The sequence below is a fragment of the Atractosteus spatula genome, chromosome 10, assembly GCF_055471065.1.
Source record: "Atractosteus spatula isolate fAtrSpa1 chromosome 10, fAtrSpa1.hap1, whole genome shotgun sequence".
Lineage (NCBI taxonomy): Eukaryota > Metazoa > Chordata > Actinopteri > Semionotiformes > Lepisosteidae > Atractosteus > Atractosteus spatula.
In genome coordinates, this window is record NC_142715.1 from 15,629,706 (window position 1) to 15,643,126 (window position 13,421).

Genomic DNA, 13,421 nt, shown 5'->3' on the forward strand with positions numbered 1-13,421 from the left:
AGTGTTTTTGTAACTCTAAGAGATTTCGTGAATGTGCTACAGGCGTGCCAAAATCGTTTTCGAACTTCAAGCTAACTTTACCCCGGTATATAACCAATGTGAACCAACACTGCTTTACAAAGGAGGACGGTCTGATTTTATAGTTGATAATTTGGAGACCAGACCGACCTCTTCTCTAACGAGAAGAAAAGGTCAGGAGCCGCAGTATTTAATATAAATAGATTTCATTTTTTTTTCTGTGGCGCAACTAGTACCAAACACTTAATCTCGGGGTTGTGAATTCGAGCTCCACGCTGGTAAGAAATCATATAGGTTATCATAAATTTACTTTTTTTTAAAATAAAAAGTAATATTATAAAACTTTCCCGATACCAGTTTGCAGGTGACATGTTCTTTATAAAAATAATCTTTAGTATGGGATCAATAACCGCGCCAGAACAAATATCGGAAAGAAATCGCCTGTCACTAAGGAATTTAAGTGAAGTAGAGATAATCAGAAAACCTACATATAGGAAATGTTAGTTACTTTGTATGTGCTTTAGCGTTTTCTTTTATATACCGAAAAAAAGTTCAAGGCGTTCTAGTCGCTGTACTCCTCGTAGATAATCTCAACGAAATCACAATACACTACAGGACACGCAGTGAGGAGCTCACGCAACGAATAGTCTTGAACATGCCAAGCGTAAAGGCACACTGCACATCTGCGAAACATCACATCCTAGTTTAGTTACAGTGAGATTATAGACTGGAAGATAGGAAGTCTCAGATCACTTTTTTATTAAAGGTTCAAGCAAACCCAAATACCTTTGCAAGAGACATTTCAGAATCCCAGTCAAATCCAGTATGATTGTTGGATCCCTCGAATTCGGCAATATCACAGATCTGCAGTCCACGATTAGAATACTTTAGGTGCGTTGTGTAAGACATACCGCCCAGAGCATTTCTAAGACAGGAAATACATTTCGTTACGAAAAGAGATATACTGTACGTAGAGTGAAATGGTCTGGTACGAGTCCTAAGTTTGAATATAGTTCAAAATAGACGAAAAGTGGTAATTGCAGACTCTTTCGAAATGTAAGAACATTAAAGCTGCGCGGACCTTATCCTGATTGGCCTAGTTTAATCGTTTTCAGAAAGTGTAATTGTATTATTTTATGTACCCCTGACGATTCTACTGATGTTATAAGTGCTCTTGTTTATATTGAATCTATTTTGTTGTTCAAATAAAAAGTAAAAAAAAAACTTTCCGGATGCGGCTGCTGTAAAAATAAAATGACATCAAAGGCGTTGTACAGTACGTAGAGTTCTGAAGCCTGCTCCACAGAAGAACTCGCTGAGATGAAAAGTTCAATATTCTACTGACAGGGCTATTCCCGTCAACTCAGTTTCTTTCTGAAACAACGTTTTTCAAGAAAAACGTACACTTAGCAAAATTTGAAATACAATACTTGCTTAAAAGTGCAGATTATTTTTTTCCCAAAAACCCGTTGGAGTCTCTGTCGTACCATTGCTCAGTGCGGTCAGGTCGGGACTAAAATGATAGTAAGGTGATGGTTCAAGCACATCTAGGCACGCCTTTCTCACTGTTCCATCGTGAACATCATCTAGAGAAAAAGTGGCATGTAATGTTTAATACATTATTGACCTTATTAATAATTTGAGGGAATACAAATGCTTTGCATGTATCGAATTACAGCACATAACAACTGACTACCTGAGTCGATATCACCGGGCAATTTCCAATAACGACCAATTTCAGAAACTTTAAGAAAAATAAGATTCCATATCTTGGAATGTAGGGCGGGAGAATTCATTTATACTCCTGTTGCATCTTGAGCTAAACTTTTTTTTTTTTAAATATGACGCAGATTTGCTCAAGATACTTGTAATCGCCTTAAAGAGAGTTTTCATGAAAACGTACATCGGCTAGTTCTCCACTGTTAATTGACAGAACTTTCGAAGAAACTGTTCTTATATAAGCAACATACAAATTACACATCTTAATGAACATGAAGGGAAATCTATGGAAGCCCGTTTCCGCCAGGGAGTAAAAAAAACGCGCTATGGTATCTCATTGTATGTCCTTTTTGCTTAAAAAGGGTCTTCTTTAGCTCAGCTGGCAAGACCTGGGTTCGAGCCAATGCAGTGAGGCACGAACTAGGGTGGGAGCTGCGAGGTCACAAGCCCTAGAACCCGAATCCGTTACAATAACAAAAGGACAGACATTGAAATATGGGCTATTTCGAAGTCGCAAATGTGAGATATAAAGCCGGAATTCTGAGTTACTAAGTCGCAATTCTGAGATACCATTTTACTCCCTGGCGGAAACGGGCTTCCATAGAAATCCGGGTTGTGAATAACAACTGTCACTACACACGATTGAGTTCTTGAGGCTTGCACATAAGACCACTCAGCCATCCTGACAAGCAGTGGAGGATGCCCCTTACTTTGTCAAAGGATTATTAACTACTTTTCTTTTCTTATTATTACAGAGATTTCTACATTGCAAGACAATTGACGATTTAGATAAAGGTACGTCGTGGTAAGCAAACCAGGCACGGACGGGGATTGAACCCGCGCTCTTCGGTTCACGAGACCGACGCCTTACCACTTGGCCACCGCGCCCACAGTTTAACTCTCTTTCCCATCAAGGCTAATACATTTTGAAAATAAATAAAAAAAATCTTTGTGCACAAATTGCAATGGCAGGAGAAATAAAACAAATATGATTATGATGTACAGTAATTGTTCACTTAGTGAAATACTCACTTTTTTGGCCCACTGAATATAGTTCTTCTGTGGAGCTGGCTTCAGACTCTGCTTATAGCGCCCGTCAGATAAAATAGATATTTTATTTTTACAGGAAGACGCATTCCGAAATGTATCTCTGCAGTTTTAGAAAAGTTTTGAATGGCACATTTTATACAACGCACAAACCGTATTCTAATTGCAGACTGCAGATCTGTGCAGCAATCGTACTACATTTCACTGTGATTCTGAAATACGTCTAGCAAACATATTCAGGTTTCCTTGAACTTTTAATAAAAAACGACTTCGCTTTCAATCTCTGATGTCACTGTAAACATCGGACGTATGTTCCGCAGATGTGCAGTGTGTGCCTTCTTGTCTTATTCAAGTTTACTGGATTTTTGAAACGAAAATACAAACTGGACAGTTTCAGACACATGAAGACTCATAAATGTCACTACAAATGACAAATTTGTTGTGTAAATCCGCCGGGCTGATTTACGTGTCTGACCATCTCTCTCCTTCCTCTTTTGCAGTGAGCACTATTTTTTCATTTTCTTCCCTTGTAGTTTCCTCGCTCTTTTACTGTCCCTTTCTCCCACGGAGAGACGGAAAACATGCCGAAATCGTTTTCACCCTGTGTTTGTGCAACGTCAGTGTGTGAAGGGAAAGGAGTCTACGCGGCTCCAGTGGCGCAATCGGTCAGCGCGCGGTACTTATACAGCAGTGCACAGCGGAGTCATGCCGAGGTTGTGAGTTCGAGCCTCATCTGGAGCAGTGTAGCCTGTCCTCAGCTACTGAAAGCAACTGTCCACTTTAGATACTGCTACTTATAGGTCGTCCTTAACACCTTATCTAACGGGATTGTAGCCTATTAGGTATTTGCTGGAGATCCGGTCTAAATTAACATCAAAGGAACAGGTAAAGGTTTATTCCACGTCACACCCGAAGAAGGGTCCACGTTGTGTTACCTTCACTTTTCAGCATGGAATAAACCTATACTTTTTCCTTTGCAGGTGACGCACGTCACTACTTAAATTCCCATCAGCTGTGGACCCCCAGCTGATCTGTACACAGATAGATAGAGGAGAGGTCTACTGGGACTAAGGAAGCCAAAGTATGGGGTACCAAAGACTTGAAAAAGCTCTCACATTAGATTCTGTGTTTTTGTTGTTTCCCAGATTTGTTTTTAATGTTCTTTTTGTTTTCCCTTAAGTATTTTTTTATTTTATTTTCTGTAGTCGTTAGACTACTACAGTGATTTACTGAGGTTCCCAGAAGGCTTTTTGCATTGTGGTTGTTGTGTTTTTGGGTTACAAGTATTTTTTTTTTCTATTGATAGGACCCCACGCATTACTGTGGGACTAGTTAACTTAAGTTCTTACATTGTACCTGAAATTACCACATGAACTACTACTCTGTTTTTCCTTTTTTTTAATAAAGGCACAAATGATGTTTTTTTTTCTTTCTTGTGGCTGATTGGCAATGACCCTACAATGGGTCATTGCTACGAACCTTGCTGCTGAAATTTGTCAGCAGCTCTGTACTAAACCTGTTCTCAATTGCAACAAACCTAAAATAACATCTGCTGCCCATTAGATCTTACTGATGTAGGAGACTAACTTAAACCACCTCTTCACAGGGTTTAAGTAGCTCAGTAGTGGAACAGTCGATCGCTTTTGAACTGTTCTGAATGTAGTGGAAATAATATGGTCACAAAGTAACGAACATACAGTATTCACCACTCGCGTAGTGTAATTTATTAATAATTAAGATTAATGTAAACCTTTATTAGTAGCTGTATTACCGGTTAATCTGATGAGAATTCAGAACACGAGTCTCTCGCTCAGTAAACACGCTTTATCGTTTACTGAGCTTTCGATGAACGTCTAAGTGAAAGACAAATTCACTATTTTCTTTAAAGAACACTTTTATCACATGTTCTGCACTCCCGATGGTGTTTAACGGTGCTCTTTTCTACACGCCTGATTTGAGGATCCCCAGCTAAAATATTTTTTACTTAACAGGCTGGATTTGAGTGTCTTTACAGAGAGCCGATTTGGAAGCCTCACATATGCAAATGGTGACACTTTATCTTCGCTCCACATAAGAAACTCATTAATCTTTGAATGCTTTCCTCTTCACTTACAGCACTAGCATTTGTCTACAGTTTGTGGCATCTTTTCAACACAATATATTTCACCATGGACTGAAAGGTCAAATGGTTTTGGCAAAAGATAAGGAGATCTCCTGGCCTGTAAGGGATCAAACCCACAACCGTGGAGTTATTAGAACGACAATCGATCCAATTGAGCTACACATACACGTGAGACTCTCTGTGCAGCATAAAATTTAATTTAGACAATTATTTTTCCCTCTGAATTTAAACCCTCACAATTATGTGTACTGGCTTTCTGCAAGTGGTGGGTATGATGTAGAAGAGATCAGCCTCTGTGATGCAATATCAAGTGACACTGACCTTCTGTTATACTGTTCCCTGCTGCATTTAAACCTACTGGGGAAATACTGGTATCCATACATGAAAGTTTTCCTCCTTGTCAAATTATTTTCAAGCACATTTTTGTTGTTGAAAATAAACCTTGTGAATTTACATGATGTGTCCCTCTTCTGTTAGTGTCACCCAAATTGATACATTGTGCTCTGGCGATTCTTCAGATCATACCATTTTGTACAATACTGTATCAGTATTGTAGAACTCATATCATTAAAGAAAATAAAGCTTTTTTTTGTATATTTTATTATAATTGTATTTATATGTGAAAATATGTTATTTTAATATCTACATGTAAATTTGAAAAATTATTTTCCCCCCTAAAAGCAGGCAGCCTAACATTTTCAGCTGACAAAAAATTATATGAATTTTTAAAGATCCAGACTGAAAGTTTATAAAATATTGTTTTACACTATATGCTGCTGTTTTGGAAGTATACTTATTTTACAGGTGACACTGTGGTGAACAATGCTGCCACGCAGTGCTGGAGCTCTGTGTTTATTTCCTGATGTGTTGTTCTATCCGAGTGGAGTCTGTATGTTCTCCCCATGTTTGTTTGGAGTTTCCGCCAGGTGCTGCAGTTTCCTCCCACATTCCAAAAACATTGTGATATCATTTTAGGAAGTGAATTTCATGATCATAAGTTTTCTAATGTCATTTTGTCACACCTGTCAAAGTGTGAATTGTTTGAACTTTCATCTTTCCTGTCATTTGAACCCAGACGCCTGTAACAATCTGTAGCTATAACATTTCTGCAGTTCTAAGTGAGGTAGCGATGCTGTATATTTCAACGAGCCGTCCCTTCTTGCAGGACAAGGACCCTTAATTTCTCTTGATTTGTAGGGAAATGTAAATAACAGTCAGGATGTCTCATGTTGTGTCTGGATTTGTCCACAGTGGCTTTTCTCCTTTGTGTGGTCCAATGTATAAATATTGATAACAAACATTTAAGTTTCCCTTTCCATTGGGGTTGATATTTTCATTGTGAGTTGCCAAGAGCTCTTTCATTTTTAATTGATAGTTTTAATATAATAAATTAGACATTATAAGCACATAAAATGGTTCTAAAACGTTTCTTGCAAAAAAACTTCAATAAAATTAATAAAAAATTGTTCCCATCAAAAGTGTTACATTCAGAGTTTACATCAATGAATGGTTTCATTTCTTATTTCTGAAACATCAAATTGTAGAAAGAAGAAAGAAATCGTATGTTCAAGCCTCCCTTTTGTAAAACACAAGCTGCAGATACAGACATTGAGGAGAGTGTGGAGTGAAGTGGACTCAGGTCACAGTGTCAGTGTGGATCCCATCCCTGAACTACCTCACCCACACTGAGTCCCCTGTCTGTAGTCCCCTTTACCTGAAGTGGTGTCTCCCTCACTGTCCCCTGCATCTCTATATCCAGAGGGCGTCTCATCAGAGAGGAGTCTCCCTGTGAACAGACGAGCAGGTCAGTAATGGCTCTGAGACAGATTGGCCTGTCAGATACTTCTTCTCTCCCAGTCAGTATTTATTTGCTGGTGTGAAATAAGGTTGAAACTAATCTCTAATGACAAAGGTTAGTCCAGGTTGGTACAGGGTGTACTCCTGCATCTTATTTATAATAACTCACCTGACAGCGTCTGGACTCTGGGGCACACTCTTTTTCCAAAACTCTCCTCCTCTCCATCTTCTCCTTCAATTGTTGCTTCTCCAAAACTCTCCTCCTTTTCTCCTCCTTCTTCATCTGTTTCTTTACCTCCTTTTCACAAACTCTCCTCCTCTCCTTCTCCTCTTTTGCTTGTTTCTTCTCCTGCTTCTCCAACAGTTTCCTCCTCTCCTTCTTCTCCTTTGCTTGTTGCCTCTCCTCCTCTTCCCAAAATCTCCTTCTGTCCTTTTCCTCCTTTGCTCGTTTCTTATTCTCCTCCTACAGCTGATTCCTCCTCTTCTCCTCCTGAGCTCGCCTCCATTCCTCCTTCTCCTTCTGCCTCCTCTCCTCCTCCTGCTGCAGGCGTTTCTCCAGCCCCCGAGCGTAGGCCTTCCACCTCTTCTGCTCCTTCTTCTCCCATCTCACCTCCTGCTTCTGCTGCTCCCTCCTGTTCTCCTCCACCTCCTGGGCACGTCTCCGCTCCTCCTTGTTCACGGTCCTCCTAATTGCATCTGCTGCCTTGGTGCATCTCCTCTCCTGCTTCTCCTCAGTCTTCCTCCTCTGCTCCTCCTCCTTCTCCCGTCTCCTCTTCTCCTTCTCCAGCATCTGCTTCCAGTCCTCTCCCTCCTTCTCCCATCTTCTCTCCTGTTTCTCAAACACCTTCCTCCTCTTCTCCTCCACCTTCATCCTCTCCTCCTCCAGCTTCCTCCTTTCCTTCTCCTCCTGCACCTCCTGTCTCCAATCCATCAACCACCCTTCCTGCTTCCGCCTCCTCTCCTCATCCTGCTCCTGGGTGTTCAGGGACCGGTGCCTCCCGACCCGGACACTCCTGACTTTCTCCACTGGTTCTGTTGTCCTCTTGCCCCCTTGCGGCTCCTTCCATCTCTTCAGCTCTGTAGTGTTGCTCTTATCCTCATCGACCCCGGAACAGCACAGCATCTTGGTGAAGGAATGGGAGGAGCTGACCTGCTTTGAGAGAGAGGAGTTAATATAGACATACTGACTGGACACTCCAGTACATTAACACTGCACTGAGAGAGAGAGGGGTTCATACAGACATACTGACTGGACACTCCAGTACATGAACACTGCACTGAGAGAGAGAGGGGTTCATACAGACATACTGACTGGACACTCCAGTACATGAACACTGCACTGAGAGAGAGAGGGGTTCATACAGACACACTGACTGGACACTCCAGTACATGAACACTACACTGAGAGAGAGGGGGGTTCATACAGACACACTGACTGGACACTCCAGTACATTAACACTGCACTGAGAGAGAGAGGGGTTAATACAGACCCACTGACTGGACACTACAGTAAAGGTTCACTCCTCACCTCTCCTAGAATCACAGGAGCTACAGGGTCCTCTAGGTGTCTCAGCACCTGTGTTCTGACTTTCAGCAACTCTGGAGGCCTGTCTTCAGGACTTGGACCTTCCTGACTCTCCTGATTCCTCTGCCTCTTCTTCCTCTTTTTCTTAGTCTTCTTCACCTCAGTCTTCTCCTGGGAGGTGATGGGAGGGAGGCGAGGGAGGGGTCTGGGGACAGGCAGCTGGCTGGACAGTGGGGCAGTGACCTGGGGCAGGTCAGTGTCAGGATTAGAAGAGGTGGACATGTTGTCCTCTTCATCTTTTTCAGGGCTGACTTGGACTCTTTGCACTTGGACACTGAAGACAGACACAGGTCTTTGCTGTTGGGGTCAGTTCTTCTTATTCTTAATATACCCTCAGTATATGCATTGTGACTGTAATAAGAGTCTGCACAGTTGACTCTACACAAGGACAGAGGGGGCAGCATGGAGCAGTCGGCAGGGAGTTTAATGAGCTCAGCGGCGTCACAGGTGAGTGTAGAGGGAGGGCCCAGGGGCACCGAGGTCCAGGAAAGGAAGGGGTGGACAGCTGGTTCTCTTTGAAAGCCTCATCCACCTGGATAATGGGCTGTGGAGGCTGAAGACACACAGCAGACCTTGGTAATGGAGACACCCTTCACTTCTAATTCTGTACGCACTTTAAGGTCCACATGTACTGCGTTTCACCAGGTGAGTCTGCACAGTTTGTCCAATAAGATCCTAGACAAGTGTGTCTGTACAGTTTTTTTAAGTGTTTGTACAGGGGTGAGTCTATACAGTGTGTTTAATAAGAGTCTAAACAGGTCTGTTTATATAGTGAGTCCTAATAAAAGCCTGTACAGTCTATACAGTCTATACAGTGTGTCCTATAAGAGTCTGTACAGGTGAGTCTGTACAGTGTGTCCAATTAGAGTCCATACAGGTGAGTCTATACAGTGTGTCCAATAAGAGCCTGTACAGGTAACTCCACACAAGGACAGAGGTTCTGTTCGCTTCTCACCTGTCCCGGAAGCTCAGGAGCTCTGACACTCCTTAGAGGAGGGAACTTAATGGGGGCAGCATGGCGCAGTCAACAGGGGTTTCTCTGAGCTCAGCGGGGTCACAGGTGATCGAAGAGGGAGGGCCCAGGGGCGCCAAGATCCAGGAGAGGGAGGGATGGACAGCTTGTTTTCTTCAACAGCCTCGCCCACCTGGATCGTGCGTCTCCTGGGCTGTGGAGACTGAAGACACACAGAAGACCTTTCTGTTCCTGCCGAGTTCCAAACAGGTCAAACTGTCCTAAGACTACTACAAAGACAAAAAATAAACCTGCTATTCACAGACCTCAGCTACAGGGACTCCCAGGTACTTCTGCAGGATGAGGTTGACGTCAATGTCGGCTGCAGCCTGGTGGAAGCACTTGTTCACCTCGGAGAACTCACACCTGACCTTCGTGTTTTCAAAGTAGGACTTCAGTGTCTCCACCACCTCTTCGTAGTTGTCCTGCTTCATGATTCCTGTGCCCTGGAAGGGAAAATCCTAGTAAAATGGGGAGAGAGAATCAGGCAAGATGTCCTGACCATGTCTGTAGTCGTCAAACCAAACCTCCATTATATGAGCTTGTGTTGTCTGTTGTCTTCACTGTTTTAATTTTGGGATTTGGTAAAATTTCTTATCATATCCTCTGTGAAACTTCACTAACTCAGTACCAACTCCTGTACCAGAGAGAGAGAACAAAGACAGTGAATCATCATCATCATACCTTCACAGCGCCAGACAGGAGATGCAACCTAGGGGTGGAACTTTGATATCTCTAAAGCCAAAAGAGAGGGGGAGGGGGGGTCACCCCACTGTTAATAGAGCCAATAGAGAGATGGGGTGTCACCCTGCTGTTGCCATCGATGACCAAGAGTCTCACCACCCACTCTATGATGTCCCCTAGTGTTGATCTGTAAGTGATGTGTCTTTCAGTAACCCACTTGAAATAACAGCAGGCTGGAGTCCCAGCCCAGCTCCTGTCTCTCTCTCCTTGGATCTGGGAGATTTCCAGGTTGAGTGGGGTGACGCAGATATCTTGGAAAGCTGAGGGGTCAGGAGAGTCACCCCAGCCCCTGTACCGCCCTGATACCACAGTGCAAGCTGGACAAGGGGGAGGGGTTTCCGGGACTCACCAATCCCACATATGCTGCCTTTGATCCAAACTTGGCCAGGACCTCATCGTACAACTCCAGGCAGTCAAGCTGGATGGAAGACATCACATTCTGAGCCCAGGTCCGCACCCGGCTCTCCTCAACCTAGAGCAGCCTCTCCAGTTCAACCCACAGGCCCTCCCCGAGCCACCACAGGGCAGCCAGGGCCTTACCTACACTCTTACCAATAGTTACACTATAACTAACACTTACACAAATACTGCCAATATTACAACAGTAACACTGCAATTAAGGCTTACAGTATCATTATTACTAACAATAACACAAACTTAGTAGTACACTAATAATACCAATAATAACAGTAATACTATCAAAAGAACTAACATGACAATGAGTATTAATATTCTGACACTAACACTATGATTATCACTAATATTAACATGAATACTAGCATTAAAACTAAAATTAAAAGTAGCTCTATCATCACTAATTCTCACATGAATACTAGTATTCAGTAGTGCTATCATCATTAATACTCGCATAGACACACAGACACTACACATACTCATGGACACACACCCACACACATCAAACACTCACAAACACCCACACACCCACAGACACCACATACGCTAATAGTGATAAAAACACAGCACTCACAGATTTCTGTTCGTTGGTCTGGACTCTAGAAAGTTATAAAGTGCTCTAGAAATTTGCAAGCGACTCTGGACCTCAACACCTGTTGAGGGGTCACTTCTGTCAGACACAGCATTGGAGCCCAGGCCCACCTACACACACATTCACACACACTGACAGATATACACCCACACATTCACACACATTATGACATACTGACAGACACACAACACACACTCACAGGCACCACGCACATTTTTACACACAATCAGACACTCACACACATACAGTACTCGCACACATTCACAGACACACACATACACACTGATAGACACCACACACTGACAGACACACATTCACACACTGACAAACACCACACACTCACAAACACCACAAACTCACAGACACACACTACAAACACTTATAATAACAGTAATGCTATCACTAAAACTAACACTACTGCTACTGTTAATACTGTAACAGTAACTCTATAATTAAATTTTATATTAACATTAATATGACCATTAAAACTAAAATTATCAGTAGTGCTATCATCATTAATACTCACATGAACACTAGCATTAGTATTAAAACTACCAGTTGTACTCTCACTAATATTAACATAAATACACTAGCATTAGTATTAGTTGCTGTCCGTGACGTCACACCACTCTTTGTGACGAAGATGAGACATCTAGCCAGGCACAGTAACCTGCCGCGTGTCGCCATGGTTACCATACTTATGATTTGTAAACAAATGGAAAATGCATTTAAACTGTTACTTACACAAATGTATTAACTTTGAATATAATTTTCTAGCTCTAGGATACGCTGAATCCCAGGGCTGGTGTGGAATCACACACAGACAGGTCTTCTGTGTGATCTGAGTCCCACTGCTCAGAGCTACAGACTGGTCAACTAGTCACTATTGTAGACACTCATATTACACTTATAAGAGTGGCAATACTGCTGTTCATTAAATAAGTAAAAAAATAATAAGAGATAATCACTTATTGCTCAATTGTCAGTCAAACACTTCTGACAGATAGGTTTATTCCATACTGAAAAAAAGAAGAAAGAGAACACAACGTTTTGGCCGTGGAGCCTTCTTCAGGTGTAAGAGAGATAGGGCAGTAGGCAAAGGTAAAGTAGTGGGAGAACAAAGGCTGGGAGGGAGGAGGAGTGAGAGGCGGGAGCAGGGGACAGAAAGAGAGGCCAATCAAGAGGTGTGAAGTCAGAATAGATGTAGAGAGGTGTGACAGAAAGAGGGTCTTGGAACAGCTGTGAAGAGACGGAATGCTGGTTTAGTGAGAGAAGCGGGCAAGTGGCCCAAGGAGGAAGAGATTTAATCTGTTTCTCTACTGTGCATGTTTAAATCCACTTAATATTGAATATTAATATGGAATTTTACAACTAAGGCTAAATTTTGGTAGCTGAAACAGAAGTACTGTATAGTACAATTTTGTTTTGATTTGAACCGATGTTTGCACCTCAATAATCCATTAGTCGTCGAAAGAAGCAAAGGCAGATGTGTTTTGAATCTCACGATGATCCTGTTCTCAATCCAAAAGAAAGGTTTAATGTGATCCCACTAGAAAAAGAGTCAATTTCTATATCTAATGATGTCTCTCAAACATTTTGTAATATCTCTGGGAGTGTATACAGTAGAAGCCTGGTTAACTGCTTAAATTCAAACTAAACAGGACTATGGGAATGAGATTTGATTTCGAACTGGGATTTAAATAAATAGGAACGCTGCACTACATTGTGCTTTATGTAAGACAAAAGGTGGGCTTCCTGTGTTTTCGATAACTCAGTTGTAAGAGCGGAGGAATATAATGGAAACAGCTGGGAACTCTTTGTTCTCTGGTTTGAATCTGGCTGGAAAAAGGGTGTTTTTTTATGTTCTTTAATCAAAAAGTGAAAATTTGTCGTTCACTTAGTTGTCCAACGAAAGCTGAGTAAACGGTGAAGCAGAGCCTCTTGTTCTGAATTCTTCTATCATTTTCTAGGCTTGTAGACTCCTCACTCTTCCTAAAACAAAGTGCCACAGATAAAGATACAGTAGTTGTCGGGAGTTTAGTTCAGTGGTAGAGCACAAACAGTACCTCGCATGTATGTGGCTGTTTTCAATCGCCGGTGTCTCCACTCTGGATTTCTTCCTAAGCGCGATATCTTTCCTTACTTGTTTGTGAATTTCACCGCGACACATAAAGCCTTTGTCTGTTTTATAAAGATTCTATTTTAAATCAGTGAAAACAAAAGAAATACTAATAAAAATACACATCGAAAACACATGTATCTAATTAGAACATTTGGGCAATGTATTACTAGCAGTGGAACTGAGCTCACAGTAGAGCAGTTGATATTGTTAAACCACGTATTGTTTTTAAATGACGCTACTAAGCACTGG

At 42.0% G+C, this 13,421-nt stretch overlaps 2 protein-coding genes and 2 non-coding genes across 4 annotated transcripts in view; 2 read left to right on the forward strand and 2 right to left on the reverse strand.

Moving 5' to 3' along the window:
* LOC148825446 (scavenger receptor cysteine-rich type 1 protein M130-like) overlaps nucleotides 1-13,421 on the forward strand; it is a 305,154-nt gene that overhangs the window by 164,760 nt on the left and 126,973 nt on the right. The gene's annotated exons all lie outside the window — the stretch shown is intronic.
* On the reverse strand, nucleotides 2,554-2,625 carry trnat-cgu (transfer RNA threonine (anticodon CGU)). The gene has a single exon. It is a non-coding gene; the product is annotated as a tRNA-Thr (tRNA).
* On the forward strand, nucleotides 3,432-3,525 carry trnai-uau (transfer RNA isoleucine (anticodon UAU)). The gene is made up of 2 exons: nucleotides 3,432-3,469; nucleotides 3,490-3,525. It is a non-coding gene; the product is annotated as a tRNA-Ile (tRNA).
* LOC148825460 (uncharacterized) lies at nucleotides 7,167-8,510 on the reverse strand. The gene is made up of 2 exons (XM_088926135.1): nucleotides 8,232-8,510; nucleotides 7,167-7,856 (listed from the first exon to the last, which is right to left on the reverse strand). Exons 1-2 carry the CDS (start codon nucleotides 8,508-8,510, stop codon nucleotides 7,167-7,169), a joined length of 969 nt encoding a protein of 322 aa, XP_088782261.1.

Excerpts from the sequence above, each read along its gene's own strand:
- LOC148825460 (XM_088926135.1), bottom strand. The coding sequence starts at position 8,510 with ATGTCCACCTCTTCTAATCCTGACACTGACCTGCCCCAGGTCACTGCC. Across the intron at positions 7,857-8,231 it reads CTCCTGTGATTCTAGGAGAG|CAGGTCAGCTCCTCCCATTC; the intron begins GTGAGGAGTGAA and ends TCTCTCTCAAAG.